At 54.5% G+C, this 20,309-nt stretch overlaps 2 protein-coding genes across 2 annotated transcripts in view; one reads left to right on the forward strand and one right to left on the reverse strand.

Moving 5' to 3' along the window:
* Nucleotides 1-1,062: 1,062 nt before the first annotated feature.
* On the forward strand, nucleotides 1,063-9,890 carry PALM3 (paralemmin 3). Its single transcript, XM_023188747.2, has 8 exons — nucleotides 1,063-1,193; nucleotides 4,032-4,080; nucleotides 5,795-5,875; nucleotides 6,421-6,563; nucleotides 6,699-6,783; nucleotides 7,796-7,841; nucleotides 7,995-9,142; nucleotides 9,176-9,890. Exons 1-8 carry the CDS (start codon nucleotides 1,153-1,155, stop codon nucleotides 9,650-9,652), a joined length of 2,070 nt encoding a protein of 689 aa, XP_023044515.2. The 5' UTR covers nucleotides 1,063-1,152; the 3' UTR covers nucleotides 9,653-9,890.
* Nucleotides 9,891-10,042: 152 nt separating this feature from the next.
* Nucleotides 10,043-20,309, reverse strand: part of IL27RA (interleukin 27 receptor subunit alpha) — a 16,899-nt gene continuing 6,632 nt past the window's right edge. Inside the window, exons 3-12 of the mRNA XM_023188725.2 lie at nucleotides 18,069-18,268; nucleotides 17,891-17,964; nucleotides 17,236-17,419; nucleotides 16,957-17,145; nucleotides 14,122-14,223; nucleotides 13,890-14,048; nucleotides 12,334-12,459; nucleotides 11,527-11,620; nucleotides 11,254-11,347; nucleotides 10,043-11,147 (exon numbers count right to left, since the gene is read on the reverse strand). Of these exons, the coding sequence (XP_023044493.1) occupies nucleotides 10,953-11,147; nucleotides 11,254-11,347; nucleotides 11,527-11,620; nucleotides 12,334-12,459; nucleotides 13,890-14,048; nucleotides 14,122-14,223; nucleotides 16,957-17,145; nucleotides 17,236-17,419; nucleotides 17,891-17,964; nucleotides 18,069-18,268 (1,417 nt within the window). The 3' untranslated portion in view covers nucleotides 10,043-10,952. The remainder of the gene's footprint in view (nucleotides 11,148-11,253; nucleotides 11,348-11,526; nucleotides 11,621-12,333; nucleotides 12,460-13,889; nucleotides 14,049-14,121; nucleotides 14,224-16,956; nucleotides 17,146-17,235; nucleotides 17,420-17,890; nucleotides 17,965-18,068; nucleotides 18,269-20,309) is intronic.

The following is a 20,309-nucleotide window of genomic DNA, read 5'->3' on the forward strand; positions in this document are numbered from 1 at the left end:
TCAGCCTCCCAAGTAGCTAGGACTACAGGTGTGCCACCACACCTGGCTAATTTTGTATATTTAGCAGAGGCGGGTTTTCACCATGTTGGTCAGGCTGGTCTCAAACTCCTGACCTCGTGATCCACCCACTTCGATCTCCCAAAGTGCTGGGATTACAGGCATGAGCCACCGTGCCCTGCTCAAAAAGGAATTTTTTTTTTTTTTGAGACAGAGTTTTGCTCTTGTTGCCCAGGCTGGAGTGCAATGGTGCGATCTCAGCTCACTGCAACCTCTGCCTCCCGGGTTCAAGTGATTCTTCTGCCTCAGCCTCCCAAGTAGCTGAGATTACAGGCACGCACCACCACGCCCGGCTAAGTTTATTTTTGTTGGTCTTTTTTGTTTTTGTATTTAGCAGAGACGGGGTTTCATCATGTTGGTCAGACCAGTCTTGAACTCCACCCTCAGGTGATCCACCGACCTGGGCCTCCCAAAGTACTGGGATTACACGCATGTCCCACCGAGCCTGGCCTCAAAAAGTAACTTTAAAAAATGTTCTCTGCCAGGTGTGGTGGTTCATGCCTATAATCCCAGCACTTTAAGAAGCCAAGGCGGGAGGATTGCTTGAGCCCCGGTGTCTGAAACTGCAGTGAGCTATGATCACACTACTGCATTTCAGCCTGGGCAACAGAGCGAGACCCCCATTTCTAAAAAAATAAAACAGTCTCCAGCCTGTGTGCTATGCAATGGTGCTCTCGTGTGGGTGAGTCTTGGCCGGCAGTCAGACTCAAGATGATTGGGGTGCCAAGTAGAAATGCCATTCTCTGGTGGCAGGGGGAGTCACCGACTCAGTACTCTCACCCCCACGCCTGACCACGCGTGTGTGAAAGCGTGTTTTCCGGGAGGCAGCTGAGTGCAACAAAGAGGCCAGAGACTGGTGAATAATTTATCAGGACAGCTGATAGTACCTCCCCAGAACTGCCCTCCAGCCCCCAGCCCCCCTCTCTGGTGTGCCTCCCGCCTCCCTGGCCCAAACCCGCTGGACCAGCTCTCCCGGTGCCCGCCCGCAGCCCCCCCCCCACTCCAGGCAACTCAGTCACAGCCTCCGGGGCACCTTCAGGCAAGCGAGTGGTGGGTCCAGAACTCGGAGACCAGAAAGTGAACTTCTGGGCAGAGATGGCCCTGCAGAGCCAGGTGTGGTCTCTGGCCACACCCATGTAAGTGTCTGCGGGGTCAGGGGGGCTGGTGGGCAGGGCCTTGGGAGGGGCTCATAGGGGATGCTGGCCTTGTATGGGAGCTGAGCGCTCCAGTGGCCTCTCCTAAGGGGACCTGAGGAGTGGAGGGGGTGGCCAGCCAACCCCATAGGCTCGTCAATGTCACCCTTCCCTAAAGAGTCATGGGGTGGGAGAGATAGAGGCTCCCCCTGCCCCTTCCTCTTTGGGGATTTTCCGCTGCCAGGGCTGAGAACCCAAAGTCCAGCCAGGGGGTGGGGCTACTGCTGTGGTGCGGGGAGTGGGAAAGTCAGGGTCACTGGGTTCCACGTTTTGCCTCTAGAATCACCCCCCTCAGTGTCCAGGGTGGGAGAAAAGGCTTGAGATCCAACTGAAGTTAAAAGCTCCCAGCCTGGGAAAGACAATGGCAACATTGCAAAGATGACCTCCTTCATGAAATGGCCACCAACTCTTGCGAGTGGCCAGAAGCCCGGGCCGCCTACGTTGTTCTTCCAGAGTTAGTTAGAGATAAGCAAGATGGAATGGGGTGTGTGAAGTCTTTTCATAGTTGAGGGGTGAGAGCTTTTTAAGGTTAAAAGGGTAGAGGGGTCTTCAGAAGTTTGGAAAGAGTTTTGGAAAAGGGGCTTCCCCCCACACTAGGGACCCCAGTTCGGTTCCTCACCCTTCTAGGTCCTCCATTGCATTATTCACCAACTACAAACCTGGTTGCTTAGCAATGGGAACCCGATCCCCCCCAGCAAGGAAAAGGCAGGGAGATTACATCTTGGGGGTGGTAGAGGAGACCACGGGACTTCAGCCCTCCCCCGGGGGCAAACCTATAAGCACGGAATCTGGACTTCCTTTGGGATATCTTGCAAAGCATGACTTCGTGGCCGGGCGCGGTGGCTCATGCCTGTAATCCCAGCACTTTGGGAAGCCGAGGTGGGCGGATCACTTGAGGTCAGGAGTTCAAGACCAGCCTGACCAATATGGTAAAACCCCGTCTGTACTAAAAATACAAAAATTAGCTGGGTTTGGTGGCGCACGCCTGTAATCCCAGCTACTCAGGAGGCTGAGGCAGGCGAATCGCTTGAACCCAGGAAGCAGAGGTTGCAGTGAGCTGAGATTGAGCCATTGCACTCCAGCCTGGGAGACAGAGCGAGACTCCAACTCAAAAAAAAAAAGAGCATGACTTCAATACCTTGCCTCAAATAGCATTCAGGGTCCTCAGGCGGATCTCTTAGCTGCCTTGATGGGGGTTCCTGGACCTGCACCCCCACCCCCCTCACCAACTGTGTTCTCAGTATTTTGGATGTGACAGCTTCAAGTTCTGATCTTGGCTCCATGACCTTGGACAAGTCAAACTGCTGCCACTCCTCAGAACCTCAGTTTTCCCATCCATAAAATGGACACACTCATATAGCTTACCTCCTAGAGTCGTTGGGAGGATTCAGTGAATTACATTGCACTTGGCACCTGTTACAGGCTGGCTAATGGTTGGCTGATTTTGTTCTTAGCTGGAATGTCAACTCAGCAAAGAGTTGACTCCACTGTGTCATGATAGAGGCAGGGAGGGGGAGGCAGAGGTGGCTGTGGGAACCCAGCGGAAACCCCATAGGGCACTTAGAACATTATATGCTATATGTAGTATATATATTTATCATACATAAAGCACTGTAAGTGCTATTATGCCTTCACGTTGTGGCCGCGGAAGATCTGGGAGGTCCTAGCTGGAGGGAGTTCAGGCAATGAGGCTTACCCAGTAGGGTGACTGTTCAAATTAATAAATGTTTGAGGGCTTGATCAGCGCCCATCCATGCCCAGCGTCCGTCCATGCCGGGTGTTGGAGATGACAGGCAGAGAAACATTGCTTTCTAGATACTGGCCTGTGACACATGGTCAACATAGCGACATAGTCGGGGGTGCCCAATGTATGTCTGTGTTGATAAGGTTGGTGTGACACTGACTGCCCCCTAATCATCTTGCAGTATGACAGTCACCCTCCAGCTTCCAGGGGGAGCCTAAGTGGGTCCAGAGGCCACTCTGGAGGCTGGGAAGCAGAGATGCTTTGAGGAAGACAACAACAGGGGAATCTCGAGTTAAAACTTAAATGACAAGTCCTCCTCCTCCCAGCTCAGAGTCCAGTCCTAGGCAGAGTGACCCAGTGACCCTTGTCCCCAGGGAGGGGGGTTAGCAGGTGGAGGAGGCAGCTCTGGAGTTACCAGGGCAACAGTGGGAGGGCCACAGACTCCCTCACCCCCCAGCGCTTGAGAAATTCTGCGTTGGAGCTGAGGTCCAAAGAGAGTGTGGGATTGGGAAGAGAAAGAGGCACACAGCTTGTTAGGGGCTTGGTGGCATTTGAGAGTTTCTGCAGGTCGGACTGGGGATGGTTATTATCATTAATCATACATATTATTCATCATGGAATTATATAAATTGTGATTATTAATAAACAATGGGACTATTTTTGCAGCACTGTATCCTGAACTTTTCCCTGCATGAATAGTTCCTTGCAAAGGTCCTCTGAGATTGGGGGTGGTGAGGGCAGGGTGGTCAAGCTATTCCTGCCCATTTTACAGATGAGGAAACTGAGGCTGAGAGAGGCAAAGCCAGATTTAGGAAGGGCTAAGAGAGAAAGACACCAGTCATGGTCACTGCTCAGTTCCCCTCCCAAGACCCTTGCCCCCTGCCCAGACTCTTCCCATGTGCAAAGGGGAAACGCAGGCAAACTGCTGGGCTCTGGGCGGTTTCCACACTGCTCAGGGATCTTGGCAAAGAGAGGGACGTTCAAGACGGGTACGGCCTCTGGGAGCCCCTCAAAGCGACCGTGCCCTCTCCCCACAGGCCCATGGCGGAGAGCTCCCTCTACCGGCAGCGGCTAGAAGTCATCGCTGTAAGTGACGCCCTACCCGCGCCTGGGGACCCCCAAACTTTCCCCCATGCTCCCTCTTCGTTTCTTCGTTATCCCAGCGGAGACCGCCCTCAGCTCCAGCGCCGCCCAGGGCTCCCCGCACCAATTCTCAGCTCCCTCTGCCCCCTAGTTCCTGTCTGGTCACTATCACCTTCAGAATGAGAGGCTGTGGCCCCCGCACTTCCAGAGCCTGCATAGTCTATGCCTCATTCCTGAACCCCAGTCTCTCAAATACCCCATGCCTGAGCCCCATCTCTCGAACCGCCTTGTATCAGACCACTATCTCTCAAATCTCCTACCTCGGAGCTCCCATGCTGAGTCCTTCCTTGGCAACTTTCATCCCTGACTTCCTCGTCTCTCCGGACTCCCGCATCTCTGGGTCTCTACCACTCTGATCCTATCTCTGTCCCCCATCCTTCTTTCCTCCATCTCCGTGCACCCCAACTTTCTGCACCCACTTCCATACCCCATCTATCCATACCTCCACTTCTGTACCCCATATTTCTGACCCCTATCTCTGCATCCCATCTCCCTGATCCCCACCTCTACACTTCAGTATCTCTGGACCCCCGTGGCTGCACCCCCGTCTCACTAGCATCCTCCTTTTGATCCCCATATCTGCACCCCATCTCTCTGGACTCCCAGGCGGCACCCCCATTTTGGATCCCCATCTCACTAGCACCCTTTTTATCACATCTATGGAACTCCATCTCCCTGCACCCCATCTCTCGGTACCCCACTTCTACAACCCATCTCTGCACCCCATCTCTCTGTACCCCATCTCTCTCCACCACACTTCTGCATCCCATCTCTCTATACCCCACTTCTGTACCCTATCTCTCCGCACTCAACTTCTATACCCCATCTATCTGCACCCCCCTTCTGTACCCCATCTCACTGTACTCCACTTCTGTACCCCATCTCTCTAGATTCCATGTCTATACTCCATTACTCTGTGCTCCCATGGCTGCATCCCCATTTCAGACCCCCATCTCACTAGCACCCTCCCCTCCTTTTTTTTTTGAGACGGAGTCCCGCTCTGTCTCCAAGGCTGGAGTGCAGTAGCACGATCTCCGCTCACTGCAACCTCCGCCTCTCGGGTTCAAGAGATTCTCCCGCCTCAGCCTCCCCAGTAGCTGGGATTACAGGCGCGCGCCACCACGCCCAACTAATTTTTGTATTTTTAGTAGAGCCCAGTTTTCACTATGTTGACCAGGGTAGTGTAGAACTCCTGACCTCAAGCGATCTGTCCGCCTCGGCCTCCCAAAGTCCTGGGATTACAGGCGTTAGCCACCGCGTCCGGCCGCACCCTTCGTTTGATCCCCATTTCTCTGAACCTCGCATCTCGGAGCTCCCCGGCTCTGCCCCTCCCCCGATCGCTGTCCCAAGTCCCCACCCCTACATCCCCCCATCCACAGACCCCCATTGGGCGCGGGCTAGGCCTCCGCAGCATCCCGGGCGCGGCCGGCCCCGCCCCCGCCCCGCCCTCCTCCCCCCCACTCCGCCCGCCGCTGAGTCAGCGCCTCCGCCGCCCCCCCCCCGCCCTGGGCGCAGACCCGCGCTGGGCCACCCCCGCCGGGCTCGCTGCCTCGGGAGCTCCGGGGAACTCCGCGGAGGAGGGAGGGGAAAGGGAGGGAAGAGGAGGTGGTGGAGGCCGCGCCCGGCCGGCGGGCAGCTCCGGGTCCTCTGTGCGCAGGAGAAGCGGCGGCTGCAGGAGGAGATCCGCGCCGCGCGCCGGGAGCTGGAGGAGGAGAAACTCCGCGTGGAGCGGCTCAAGGTTGGGAGCGGGCGGGGGCGCCTGCCTAGCCTGGGGAATGAAGTAGGGGGGGTGTCTGTGCAAGGCGGTTTGGGGGACGGTGAGGAGCCTCAATTTTGCGGGGGAGCAGGCAGTTGGGGGCGTTGGTTCCAGCTTGGGCGGGGCGGGGGACGTCTTTCCCGGCCTGGGAGGGACGAAGTGGGGTGGTCATGGGTACATTTGTTCCATTTGGGGAACAGTCTGGGATGGTGATGCTGTTTGTCCCATTTGGGGGAGATGGAGAGGAGCCGAAATCCAGCTTTGGGGTAGGGAGGGGCCAGTAGGGAGGGACATTGATTTCACTTTGGAAGTGCCTGTTTCATTTTGGAAGGGTTTGGACAAGGGATGTCTGCACACTTACAGCGTTGGGTGGCACTGTGGCGGTGTATCCCAGCCTGATGTATGGCGCATCTAAGTGGTTGTGAGGTGATGATAAGATACCTGCCCAGCCTGCAGGGGTCGGGAGGGGACTTTACATGGACCTGGGTAGTCTGTATGCCTAGCGCCGACTCCCTTCCCCTGCCCAGAGGAAGTCTCTCCGGGAACGTTGGCTAATGGATGGGGCAGCTGCAGGGCCAGAGCCATCCGAGGACCCCACCTCGAAGGACCCGCAGTCACCGGAGGGCCAGGCTCGGGCCCGAATCCGGAACCTGGAAGACAGCTTGTTCACGTGAGTGGAGACCTGCTAGCTCTGCCCAGCTGGGTGAGATCGAGACCCTGGGCGCATTCCAAGGAGTTGGTAGCTTCAGCCTGGAGCCCAAGGAGCCTGGGGGTCCAGGTCCTAGCAGCCCTCTCTCTTCTTCAGACTCCAGTCCCAGCTGCAGCTGTTGCAAAGTGCTTCCACAGGTGCCCAGCACAAGCCCTCAGACAGGCCCAGCTGGCGCAGACAGGTGAGGGAGTGATCAGGGGAGTGGGATGGGGGGCGTGGCCAGCAGGCCTCAAAGCGGAACATGGAACCAGGAATGCAGCTTTCCCCAAGTGCAGTCTGGCCACTAGGTCTGCATTCAGATCCGCTTCCCGCTGTTACTTTGCTCTGTGGTCTTGGGCAAGTCAGTTTCCTTTCCCAAGCCTTAGTTTCCCCATCTCTAAAATGGGAGTAACAACAGTACAGGCCGGGTGCGGTGACTCACGCCTGTGATCCCCACACTTTGGGAGGCCGAGGCAGGCAGATCACTTAAGGTCAGGAATTGGGAGACCAGCCCGGCCAACATGGTGAAACCCCATCTCTACTAAAAACACAAAAATTAGCTGGGTGTGGTGGTGTGTCCCTGTAGTCCCAGCTACTGGGGAGGTTGAGGCAGGAGAATCACTTGAACCTGGGAGGCGGAGCTTGCAGTGAGTGGAGATTGCACCACTGCACTCCAGCCTAGGTGACAGAGCGAGACTCTGTCTCAAAAAAACAAAAATTAGCTGGGCGTGCTGGCAGGCGCCTGTAGTCCCATCTACTCGGGAGGCTGAGACAGGGAAATCACTTGAAACCAGGAGGCGGAGGTTGCAGTGAGCCGAGATTATGCCACTGCACTCCAGCCTGGGCGACACAGCAAGACTCCATCTCCAAAAAAAAATTTAATTTGTATTTATGTTGATTGGAATGTAAGTGCCAATAACAAAAGGCTTAAGTGTCTCTTGTCCATGGTAACCAGTAACTGGCAAAGTAGGCCCCTAATACGGGAGACTGGCTATGGGAATGCAACATTGTTTAAGCACTTACTGTGTGCAAGGCCCTAGAACATAGGGCAATAAGATAGATGAGGAAGGCGGAGGTGCAATGTGGAGTTTGATCCTGAAGGTAATAGAGAGCCATTGAGGGTATTTGGGGGTGGTGGGGTGGGAGCCTAGCATGCAGGGAGGCCGGAGGTGGGGATGAGGGCCAGCCTGACCTTGTCTCCGCCATCCCTGCAGGCTCACCGTCCTCTCTCCCAGCTCATTGTTGAGGCAGGTTCTGTAGGTAAGTGTGGGAGCCCCTAGGTCTGGGGGTCAGGTCACGCCAGAGCCTGGGTGTGAGAGGGTGACCCAAGGGGAGTGTGGATGGCGGTCCTTTTGTTCCATCTTAACCCTGTCTTCCCTTTTGTCCTCTCCCCTCCGCCTCTGACTCCCCCAGACCAGACTGATCTGAAGAAGAGAGCCTCCCTACCGGCCAGACTAGTGGGCACGCCTCCAGAGTCCCCCTCTGAGCCCAAGGAGGATGTCTTGGGGTTTCTGCCAGCCCCGAGGCAGGTCCCCGGGGCAGCAGGGGACTCCTCAGAAGCCAATGGCCCCTGCCCCAGCCCCATACCCACTCCAGAGCAGGGGCTAAGTCAGAGGGCGGTGCCATCCAAAGGGCGGGTGGACGAGGCCAAAGGAGGGGGTGTGGTGAGCGTGGTGTGGGAAGGGCTGAGGGTCACAGAGGACTGTGCCACAGGGGCCACGGGCCCCGAGCTGGAGGCTAAGGTGGAGGAAGTGGTCCTGGAAGCCATTGGAGACAGGAAGGGAGCTGGTAGCCCGGAGCTCCCGGCCTGGGTGAAGGAGGACAGGGGCATCGTGGAGGTGGTGTGGGAGGGGGTGGGGGGCAGCGACACAGAGGCCACGGGGGTGGTAGGCAGGGTCCCTGAGGTCGTGCAGTCCAGCTCGCCTAGGCTCCAGGAGAGATTAGAGGCAGCAGCTTCCAGAGAAGGGGAAGATGTGCCCCGGGGCAGCCCTGAGGGTGACAGGCAGGGAGGTTCTGGAGGAGAGGAGGGGTCCTTCATTTGGGTGGAGAGAGTGACCCTCAGTGAAGAGTGGGAGGAGCTGCTGGTGGAGGGGTTGGAAGGGCCTGAGGTGGCAGGGAGGGAGACAGGAGATGAAAGCCCGTTGGGGGCCGAGGAGGCTGAGACGGGAGGAGGCGAGGAGACCTGGGAGGCAGAGAAGAGAAAAGCAGAAGAATCCATGAGAATAGGAAGTGAGGAAAAGCCAGGGACAGGGAGGGATGGAGCGGAGATGTCGCCTGTCATAGAGAGGAAAGGAGGGGAGAAGAAGTTGGAACTGGAGAGCAGTGGAGGTGCAGAAAAGCTGGGAACAGAGAGGGAAGGAATTGAGGAACCACTGGGCATAGGGAGAAAAGTTGAAGGACATTTGAGGGCAGAGAAGGAAGGAGGTGAGGAAAAGCGAGGGGCAGAGAAGGAGGAGGTAGAAGAACCATTGGGAGTAGAGAAGAAAGGAGGTGAGGAAGAGCCAGAGGCAACCGAAGAACCACTGGAGGCCGAGAGAAAGGGAGGGGAGGAGACACTGGAGGTGGAGAGAAAGGGAGGGGAGGAGACACTGGAGGCAGAGAAAAGGGGAGGTGAGGAATCACTGGAGGCAGAGAAGACCCAAGGGACCGAGGGAGATCTGAATTTAGAACAACAGGAGTCTAGGGAAGGAAGTGAATCCCAGGCAGAGGAGGTGAATGAGGCAGGGCCTCCCCTTGAGGCTAACACAGAGACAAGGCCAGAGGAGGAAGGACCCCAGCCCCAGGAGAAGCCAGTAGGAGCCCCGGAGGAGGAAGGAGTGAAGCCCCAAACCGCTGCTGAGGGTCAAGGCCCCTTGGGGGATGCCACACCCCTTCTGGCAGAGACCCCAGCCCCAGAGCAGCCCGCCGAATGCCAGCCACTGCTTCAGGAGGAGGGGCCCAGCGCCAACCCCAGTGCCCACCCTGTGCCCACCTATGCGCCTGCCCGGCAGCCTGAGCCATCTGCCCCCACCGAGGGTGAAGAGGCAAGCGGCCCTAAGCAAAAGACGTGCCAGTGTTGTGCGGTCATGTGAGCCCGCGCCCCTCCACCCCACGTCCAGCTCCTCTCACAGCTACCTCGGCCTCTTGGCACCCAGTAGAGGGTCCCAGGCGCAGACAGGGCACCACAGGACTGACCGTGGCACCTGGGAGCCAGCTAGCCTGCACGTCCACCTACACCTGGGCTTCCAGACCCCTTGCCCACTGCCTGTGACCCTGGCCTCCTTCTGCGATGAAGCCTTTATACTTGAAAATAAAACATGAAAGCACTCAGACAGCTTGAGTGTGTGTGTAGTCAGCACAGAATCACAGCATCATCTCTTGATGGGAAATTTAAGGCTTAACCCTGCTACAGTCAAAGATGATGAATCAGTAAGAGTATAGATTGAACTGCTGTAACAAAAAGACCTCAAAGCTACAGTAGCTATAAAAATATAAAAGTTTATTTTTCTCAGTGGTTCTGATCCATGCAGTCATTCAGGGATTCAGGTTCCTTTTCATTTCTTGCTCCACCTTCCCCTTGGGTATGGCCAAAGCTGGATCATAGATAGGCATGTGTTATGTTCCAGCTCATAGGCAAGGAAAGTGTGTGGGGGAGTCCCCACCCAGACCCTGTGTTGGCACGTCACTTCTGACCACATTCTATTGCCAAGAACTCAGTCCATGCTGCACCTGGCTGCAAGGGAGCTGAGATGATGCCCAAATGCAGTGTTTTTTTTTTTCTTTTTTCTTTTTGTGTTTTATTTATTTAATTTTAAGATAAGGTCTCATTCTGTCTCCCAGCCTGGAGTGCAGTGGTGCAATCAGAGCTCCCTACAGCTTCGAACTCCTGGGCTCAACCAATCCTCCCGCCTCAGCCTCCCAAGTAGCTACGACTACAGATGTATGCCATCATGCCCAGCTAATTGTTTTTGTTTTTGATGTTTCATTTTTGTAGTAAGGGGTCTTGCTCTGTTGCCCAGGCTGGTCTCGAACTCCCGGCCTTAAGTGATCATTCCACCTTGGCCTGCCAAAGTGCTGGGATTATAGGCGTGAGCCACTGTGCTGGGGTCCGAATGCAATTCTGTTATAGCGGAACCGATTTTGGCAGGCAGTCAATTTCATGTATTTTCCTTTGCTCCGTCTTCCATCCATGCCTTCCCCATGGGGGCCAAGCCCTTCTCTATAGGGGTCCTTCAATCCCACCTTTGCCTGGCTGGGAGTCCTCAGGTAAGTGACTCAGACTCTCTGAGCCCTCAGTGTCTTCATCCATCAAGAGGGCTAATCCAGGACTGGAGTGCAACCTGCATGAGCATCCCTCTGGCCTGGCTGGCAGTCCCCAGCCAGAGGTGTGGTTCAGGCCAGAACCTGTGGCCTGGGGGGGCCCAGAAGGCCCAGCTCCTCAGGTGTGGGCAGGAAGTGCTTCTCATACCCAGAGTCAAGCGGGGCGGTGACCTGGGGGGGCTGGGAGGACTCCACAACCGGCGGGGGCTCCATCTCCTCCACTTCCAGGATGGGCAAGTCCCCAAGGGGCTGGGCCTCAGGCACTTGCTGGGAAGAGATGAGGAGCTTGTAATCCTGCCCCAGCCTCCCCCACCTACCCCTCACCCTCTCCCCCTGCCCCAGAGGGCTCCGACTAGCCGGCCCTTTGACTCACCTCCATGTGGGGCTGGCCTGAACTGCTGTTGGCAGGATCAGGAACCTTCTCCCAGACCCAGCGGGGCAGCACCTTGTGCCATAGGTGGTAGCACCTGGCAAGCCAGGAGGAGTCAGGGCAGCGGATCCAGACAGCCAGATGCCCCAGCCCAGAGTGCAGGGTTCATGAATGTGACTGAGCCCCGAGGCCTCCCTTCACGCCCCCCGGAAGCTCAGCGAAATGCCCAGCCGCCTAACCCACGTGGGCAGAGATGCATGTATCTGACAGCCTCACCTTCCAGAGGTGGCCAGGCTCAGACCACACCCCATCAGGAACAAGCCCCACAAGAACAGGACGCCCGGCAGGACTTTCCACCTCAGGGTGTTATCTGGTAGGGTAGGGAAGAGATCATTCTTAATTATTTATTTATTTATGTATTTATTTTTATTTTTGAGACGGAGTCTTGCCCTGTCGCCCAGGCTGGAGTGCAGTGGTGTGATCTCAGCTCACTGCAACGTCTGCCTCCTGGGTTCAAGTAATTCTCCTGTCTCAATCTCCCAAGTAACTGGAATTACAGCCGCACGCCACCACGCCCAGCTAATTTTTGTATTTTTAGTAGAGACAGAGTTTCACCACATTGGTCAGGCTGGTCTCAAACTCCTGACCTCAACTGATCCACCTGCCTCGGCCTCCCAAAACTGCTGAGATTACAGGTGTGAGCCACTGCGCCTGGCAAATCTTAATTTTTTAAAGACAGGGTCTTGCTCTGTTGCCCAGGCTGGAGTGCAGTGGTGTAATCAGTGTACTGCAGCCTCCAACTCCTGGGCTCAAGCGATCCTCCAGCCTCAGCCTCCCCAGGAGCTGGGACCACAGGCGCATGCTACCACATCCAGCTAATTGTTTTATTTTTTGTAGAGATGGGGTCTCACTATGTTGCCCAGGCTGGTGTCGAACTCCTGGGCTCAAGTGATTCTCCTGCTTCAGCCTCCCAGAGTGTTAGGATTACAGGGGTGAGCCACTGCACTGGCTTTCAAGTAATGACTCCAGAGGCTACCTGGAGCGCATCCCCTCCCTGTGGCAATCCCATCCCAACCCCCCTACCTGGTAGATGAAGCCGGAGGATGGGACCAGGAGGGCCCTGTCCAGCGATGGTAGATGCTGTCACCCACAGCTGACAGGGACCCCAAGGAAGGTCAGGCAGGGTGACACTCTGTGTGTTGCCACTCACTGGAGAACACAACCAAAGAAGTTAGGGAGGTGGTCAAGCCTACCACAGGGCCTTTGCATGTGCTCTTCCTGCTATCTGCAACACTTGCTCCCAGATATCAGCATGGCTCCCTCCTCATCTCTTTTAGGTCCTTGCTCAAAGGTCACCTCTTCCATGAGACTTTCCTTGACCCTGCTCTATTTGAAATTGCACCCCCTTCACCACCCACCTTCCTTGTTTGAGTCTCTCTCTCTTTTTTTTTTTTTTTTGAGATGGAGTCTCGCTCAGTAACACTCTGTTTTCCAGGATGGAATGCAGTGGTGTGATCTCAGTTCACTGCAACTTCCACCTCCTAGGTTCAAGCAATTCTGCTGTCTCAGCCTCCTGAGTAGCTGGGACTACAGGTGCCTGCTACCACATCTGGCTAATTTTTCTATTTTTAGTAGAGACAGGGTTTCACCATATTGGTCAGGCTGGTCTCAGGTGATCTGCCCGCCTCGGCCTCCCAAAGTGCTGGGTTTATAGGTGTGAGCCACCTTGCCCAGCCCCTGGCTTCATTCTCTACTCAGCAGTTATCACCATCTTATACACTGCTTAGATATTATTTAGTTTGTCTTTGCACAATCTCGGCTTGCTGCAACCTCCAACCCCCGGGGTTCAAGCAATTCTAGTGCCTCAGCCTCCTGAGTAGCTGGACTACAGGCTGTGCCACCAGGCCTGGCTAATTTTGTATTTTTAGTAGAGATGAGGTTTCACGATGTTGTCCAGGCTGGTCTCAAACTCCTGACCTCAAGTGATCTGCCTGCCTTTGCCTCCCAAAGTGTGGGGATTACAGGCGTGATCCACCATGCCAGGCCTTCTATATATATATTTAAAATTATATATAGGCCGGGTGCGGCGACTCAAGCCTATAGTCTCCGCACTTTGGGAGGCCAAGGCGGGTGGATCATGAGGTCAGGAGTTCGAGACCAGCCTGACCAACATGGTGAAACCCCGTCTCTACTAAAAATACAAAAATTAGCCGGGCATGGTGGTGCATGCCTGTAATCCCAGTTACTCAGGAGGCTGAGGCAGGAGAATTGCTTGAACCTGGGAGGAGGAGGTTGCAGCGAGCCAAGATTGCACCGTTGCACTCCAGCCTGGGTGACAAAGCAAGACTCCGTCTCAAAAAAAAAAAAAAAGTGGAGCCGTACCACGGAATTTTGACATCCTTTTATCTTTTTCACTAATAAAATATGACAGGCATCTTTCAATGTCGATAAATATAGATTGGCATCCTCATTTTTAATGGCCGAATGAAAGTTCATTACATTGATAGCCAAGAGGGAATTGAGGACACTATGTATGGTCCCTGGGCCAAAGACGCTCACGTGGGGACAAGGGGTGCGGTTGACTGATGGGTGGGTCTTGTGGGGGCTGGGAGGATAGGTTGGCAGGCAGAGAAGCTCACAATTCATGCAGACGGAGGGGCTGGTTCCACCCTGGGCACACAAGGTGTAGTGGGTGAGGTGTCCTCGAAGCTGGTGCCTTGGGACCTCTCCCCACGCTATGGCGGGGGTCCCTGGAGGGGCATCTTGGAGTCGCCAAAGCGTTGGCCCCACTAGGGGTGCTGGGGAGGAAGGCAGTAGGTCAAGGTCGGCCTGGGTTACAGGAGCCCCACATCCTCCAGCCCCACCTCTTACCTAGTTCCTCTCTGAACCCCCAGATAGGGGGTGCAGGGGCCAAACCCGAAGCAGAAACTGCGGTCACAGTGATTCGATAGGGGACCCCGACTGTGAAATTCCCTGAGTGACAAAGGAACAAAGACCAGTTAGAATTGGCTCTCCTTCCCATGCCCATTTCCTCCTTGCTAGGTGTCTTCATTGGGTTCCCCAGGACACCCTGAGATAAGGATCTGAGTGTAAGTCATTTATCTAGGAGGTAATCCCAGAAAACCCCAATAGGGCAGTAGGGGAGTGAAATGGGGAAGAACAAGTTCTCACTGTGGACAACTGAAACGCAGTCCCATGGGGGACCTCTTGGGGGCAGCAGAGAGCAGACATCATAGAGTCAGCCCAGCTCAGGAGGAGGGAGCTGGGGTATTAATCCACCAAGCCTCATTAGTCATGGCTGAGGGCTGCTCCCTAAGGCTCTTAACTCCTCGATATTTCCATCTTACTTCTTCAGCAGGCAAAATGCCTCAGTGACCAGAAAAAGCCCTCAGGCCAGGAAACTTAAGTGTGGGCAGCTGGGAGAGAGGCCTAAGGGCTCTGACGTGGTCAAACAGATATGAGCAGGCAACTGATAGCACCTACTATGGTAACTGAGGCTGCTGCAGTCCCTCCTCTAAACTCTATCACATCCACATAGCCTTCCTCAACTGGGAATTTTCCATAATTGTGCCTTTGCTTCTTTGGTTCATATATCCTTGTGGGTCTTGGGACTGTGTCCTAAATTTCTCACCCAACATTTTCACAGTTCTTCCAAGTCCTTTAATTAAGCAACTAATTAATAAAGATTTCTTGCCAGGTATGGTGGCTCATGCCTGTCACCCCAGCACTTTGGGAGGCCAAGACAGGGGGATTGCCTGAGCTCAGGAGTTCAAGAACAGCCTGGGCAACATGGAGAAACCCCACCTCTACAAAAAACACAAAAACTATCTGGGCTTGGTGGCGTGCCTGTAATCCCAGCTCCTCAGGGCGCTGAGGTGGGAGGAATGCTTGAGCCATGGAGGTTGACGCTGCAGTGAGCTGAGGTCACGCCACTGCAGTCCAGCCTGGCTGACAGAGTGAGACTCATCTCTTAAAAAAAAAAAAGATGCCGGGTGTGGTGGCTCACGCCTAAAATCCCAGCACTCTGGGAGGCTGAGGAGGGCAGATCACGAGGTCAAGAGATCAAGACCATCTTGGCTAACATGGTGAAACTCCATTTCTACTAAAAATACAAAAATACAAAAAAAAAAAAAAAAAAAATTAGCCAGGCGTGGTAGCGGGCACCTATAGTCCCAGCTACTGGGGAGGCTGAGGCAGGAGAATGGCATGAACTCGGGAGGTGGAGCTTGCAGTGAGCCAAGATCACACCACTGCACTCCAGCCTGGGCGACAGAGCAAGACTCCGTCTCAACAACAACAACAACAACAAAAGGGCCAGGTGTGGTGGCTCACCCCGTCATCCCATCATTTTGGGAGGCCGAGGCGGGTGGATCTCTTGAGGTCAGGAGTTTGATACCATCCTGGCCAACCATGGTGAAACCCCGTCTCTACTAAAAATAAAAAGATTAGCTGGGCATGGCGGCAGGTGCCTGTGATCCCAGTTATTCCCTGGAGGCTGAGGCACGAGAATCGCTTGAACCCAGGAGGTGAAGGCTGCAGTGAGCTGAGATCGTGCCACTGCACTCCAGCCTGGGTGACAGAGCCAGCCTCCATCTCAAAAAAAGAAAAAAAAAAAGGAAAAAAGAAAAGTTAGGCTGGGCACGGTGGCTCATGCCTATAATCTGAGCACTTTGGGAGGCAAAGGCAGGCAGATCACTTGAGGTCAGGAGTTGGAGACCAGCCAAACCAACATGGTGAAACCCTGTCTCTACTAAAAAAAAAAAAAAATTAACCGAGTGTGGTGGCACGCTCCTGTAGTCCCAGCTACTCAGGAAGCTGAGTCACGAGAATCACTTGAACCCAGAAGATGGAGGTAACAGTGAGCTGAGATGGCGCCATTGCACTCTAGCCCGGGCCACAGAATGGGATCTTGCCTCCAAAAAGCAAAAAAAAAAAAAGTCTTGTGTGAATTCACGCTACTTTATTATTTATTTATTTATTTATTTATTTATTTATTTATTGAAACTGAGTCTCACTCTGTCACCCAGGCTAGAGTGCAGTGGCACAATCTTGGCTCACTGCAACCTCCACCTCCCAGGTTCAAGCGATTCTCCTGCCTCAGCCTCCTGAGTAGCTGGAACTACAGGTGTGTGCCACCACGCCCCACTAATTTTTGTATTTTTAGTAGAGACGGGGTTTCACTATGTTGGCCAGGCTGGTCTCGAACTCCTGACCTCAGGTGATCCGCCCCGTTCAGCCTCCCAAATGCTGGGATTACAGGCGTAAGCCACCAAGCCCGGTCGTCACGCTGCTTTAATCATAGCACTCCCTCTTACAAGTCCACCCATCTGTCCGCTCTGTTTTTTTTGTTTTTTGTTGTTTTTTTTTTTTTGAGACGGAGTCTTGCTCTGTCGCCCAGGCTGGAGTGCAGTGGCTGGATCTCAGCTCATTGCAAGCTCCGCCTCCCGGGTTTACGCCATTCTCCTGCCTCAGCCTCCGGAGTAGCTGGGACTACAGGCGCCCGCCACCTCGCCCGGCTAGTTTTTTGTATTTTTAGTAGAGACGGGGTTTCACCATGTTAGCCAGGATGGTCTCGATCTCCTGACCTCGTGATCCGCCCATCTCGGCCTCCCAAAGTGCTGGGATTACAGGCTTAAGCCACCGCGCCCGGCCTGTCCGCTCTGTTTTAACAGCTGGGATGGAAACCTAGGTGTCCCAGGGCCTCACCTGGTAACAGCGCACTGAAGTTCCCAGGGGGAAGCCGGACCCAGTTGAGTTTCTCCAGGGGGTCCCCATCTCGAGTCCAGTCCACTACATGCTCCCGTGGCTCCCCAGGCCCCGGTCGCCAGGTCACCAGTAGCTCCGTGCTCCCAGCGATGCTGCTGACCGCCACGCTATGGGGGGCAGAGGCTGAGTCTGGAGGGTGGAGAGAAGTCTCAGCTGGCCACTCAGGAAGCCACCTCCCACCCCGCCAGGGTGCCGAGCTGAGGAAGGTCACAGTCTTACCCAAGCAGACCAAAGAGAGGTTGGTGAGAGGCTCCCAGCTTGTGGCGTTGATAGCGGACACTCTGGCCCACTCTGCCCCGCTGGGAATAAGGGAGCAGCAGCAGGTAACTCCTTCCGGACTCAGCTCACGACCTCCAACCCAGAACCAGACTTTGTAGCTCACCTGCACACAGGGCCCTGGGGCCTGAGGGATGAAGGGAAAAAAGGGTTAATGTCTCCCATTAATCAGGCACATGTATGTGTCTCCCTGAGGTCACCTGATAAACCACTGGTCAGTGAAGCTTTTTCTTGTTTTGTTTTGTTTTTTGAGACTGAGTCTCGTTCTGTTACCCAGACTGGAGTGAAGTGGCGCGATCTCGGCTCACTGCAACCTCCACCTCCTGGGTTCAAGTGATGTTCCTGTCTCAGCCTCCTGAGTAGCTGGGATTACAGGCGCCTGCCATCACGCCCAGGTAATTTTGTATTTTTAGTAGAGATGGGGTTTCACCATGTTGGCCAGGCTGGTCTCCAACTCCTGACCTCAAGTGATCCACCCTCCTCGGCCTCCCACAGTGCTGGGATTACAAGCGTGAGCCACTGCATCCGGCCTTATGTCATTGTTATTTAGGGGATTCCTGACACATGCAGATAAATGTAACTGGTCCCTGAAGCTCACCTTCCACAGAAGCAAGGGTTCCTCTCCTCCAGGCGTCCCACAGAGGTTCCCTGATACCCACACATCTTTTGGAGCTGGCAAGGATGAGGAAACGGGGGAACAAATGAGTGGGACATGATTGGACAGACTTCCATGGGTGGGAGGGGCCTGGATTGAGGGCAAGCCCAGACACCCTCACCAGAAGGCGGTGTCTGGAAGGACAAAATGGGGCTCCACTCGCCCCACAAATCCTCTTCTTTCTCCATTCGGCAGCGGCCATACACTTGGTAGCCAGTGGCTAGCTCCAAATCTTGGATCTCAACAGGGGCCAGGGGTATGGTCTTCAGCTCCAGTTCCAGCTGGGGGAGAGACAGGTGAGCGTGATGGGCCCAGGGCCTGAGTCAAGGGTATTTGAACTTATCGTTTTTTTTTTTTTTTGGACTTTGTTTTTCATTTTGAGACAGTCTCATTCTGTGACCCAGGCTAGAGTGCAGTGGTGCGATCTTGGCTCACTGCAACCTCTCCCTCCTGGGTTCAAGCGATTCTCCTGCCTCAGCCTCCTGAGTAGCTGGGATTACAGGCACCTGTCACCACACCTGGCTTTTTTATGTTTTTTGAGACGGAGTCTTTTTTTGTTGTTTTTTGAGACGGAGTCTCGCTCTGTTGCCCAGGCTAGAGTGCAGTGGCGCAATCTCAGCTCACTGCAAGCTCCACCTCCTGGGTCCACACCATTCTCCTGCCTCAGCCTCCCAAGTAGCTGGGACTATAGGCACCCGCTACCACACCCCACTAATTTTTTGTATTTTTAGTAGAGACGGGATTTCACCGTGTTAGCTGGGATGGTCTTGATCTCCTGACCTCGTGATCCGCCCGCCTCAGCCTCCCAAAGTGCTGGGATTACAGGTGTGAGCCACCGTGCCCAGCCAATTTTTGTATTTTTAGTAGAGTTGGGGTTTCACCATCTTGGCCAGGCTGGTCTTGAATTCCTGATCTCAGGTGATCTGCCCACCTCGGCCTCCCATAGTGCTGGGATTAGAGCCACTGCGCCTAGCTGGTACTTGAACTTATCTGTCAGCAGAGCGAGCAACTGTTTGTATTTGCCCAGGACCAAGGGGGTTTCCAGAACATGGGCCTGTCAGAAAAATCAGCACAATCCTGAGCAGACAGAGAAAAGGTGGTCACTCTATGTGTTAGGTATAGCAGGAAGTGGTAACTTCTATTATTATCTCATTTTACAGACGAGGAAACTGAGGCCCAGAGAGGGAAAGTGACTAGCCCAAGGTCACAGAGTTGGTGTGCTGGAGCTGAGCACTGAGGTAGTCAGATTCCAAAGTCTGCCTCTCAGCCAGGTGAGGTGGCTCACATCTGTAATCCCAGCACTTTGGGAGGTGGAGGCAGGTGGATCACCTGAGGTCAGGAGTTTGAGACCAGCCTGGCCAACAGAGCAAAACTCCATCTCTACCGAAAAAAAACTTAGCTGGGCATGGTGGCACATGCCTGTAATCCCACCTACTTGAGGGGCTGAGGTGGGAGAATCGCTTGAACCTGGGAGATGGAGGTTGCAGTGAGCTGAAATGGTGCCACTGCACTCCAGCCTGGGCAACAGAGCAAGACTCCGTCTCAAAAAAAAAAAACCAAGGGGACCGGGTACGGTGGCTCACACCTGTAATCCCAGGACTTTGGGAGGCCCAGGCAGGCTGATCACTTCAGGTCAGGAGTTCAAGACCAACCTGACCAACATGGAGAAACCCCATATCTACTAAAAACACAAAATTAGCCAGGCATGATGGCGCATGCCTGTAATCCCAGCTACTTGGGAGGCTGAGGCAGGAGAATCGCTTGAACCCACATGGCAGAGGTTACAGTGAGCCGAGATCCTGCCATTGCACTCCAGCCCAGGCAATAAGAGCAAAACTCCATCTCAAAAGAAAAAAATTCTGGCCGGGCGCGGTGGCTCAAGCCTGTAATCCCAGCACTTTGGGAGGCCGAGACGGGTGGATCACGAGGTCAGGAGATTGAGACCATCCCGGCTAACATGGTGAAACCCCGTCTCTACTAAAAAAAAATACAAAAAACTAGCCGAGGTGGCAGGCACCTGTAGTCCCAGCTACCCAGGAGGCAGAGTTTGCAGTGAGCTGAGATCTGGCCACTGCACTCCAGCCTGGGGCAACACAGCGAGACTCCATCTCAAAAAAAAAAAAAAAAATTCTGCATCTCAATGTTGCTCTGAATTGCATGAATAATCACAACTCTCAACTCTCTCTTTTTTTTTGAGACGGAGTCTTGCTCTGTTGCCAGGCTGGAGTGCAGTGGCCGGATCTCGGCTCACTGCAACCTCCGCCTCCTAGGTTCAAGCCATTCTCCTGCCTCAGCCTCTCAAGTAGCTGGGACTACAGGCACCCATCAACACGCCCAGCTACCTTTTTGTACTTTTAGTAGA

This window comes from Piliocolobus tephrosceles, chromosome 21, assembly GCF_002776525.5.
Source record: "Piliocolobus tephrosceles isolate RC106 chromosome 21, ASM277652v3, whole genome shotgun sequence".
NCBI classification, from domain to species: Eukaryota; Metazoa; Chordata; class Mammalia; order Primates; family Cercopithecidae; genus Piliocolobus; species Piliocolobus tephrosceles.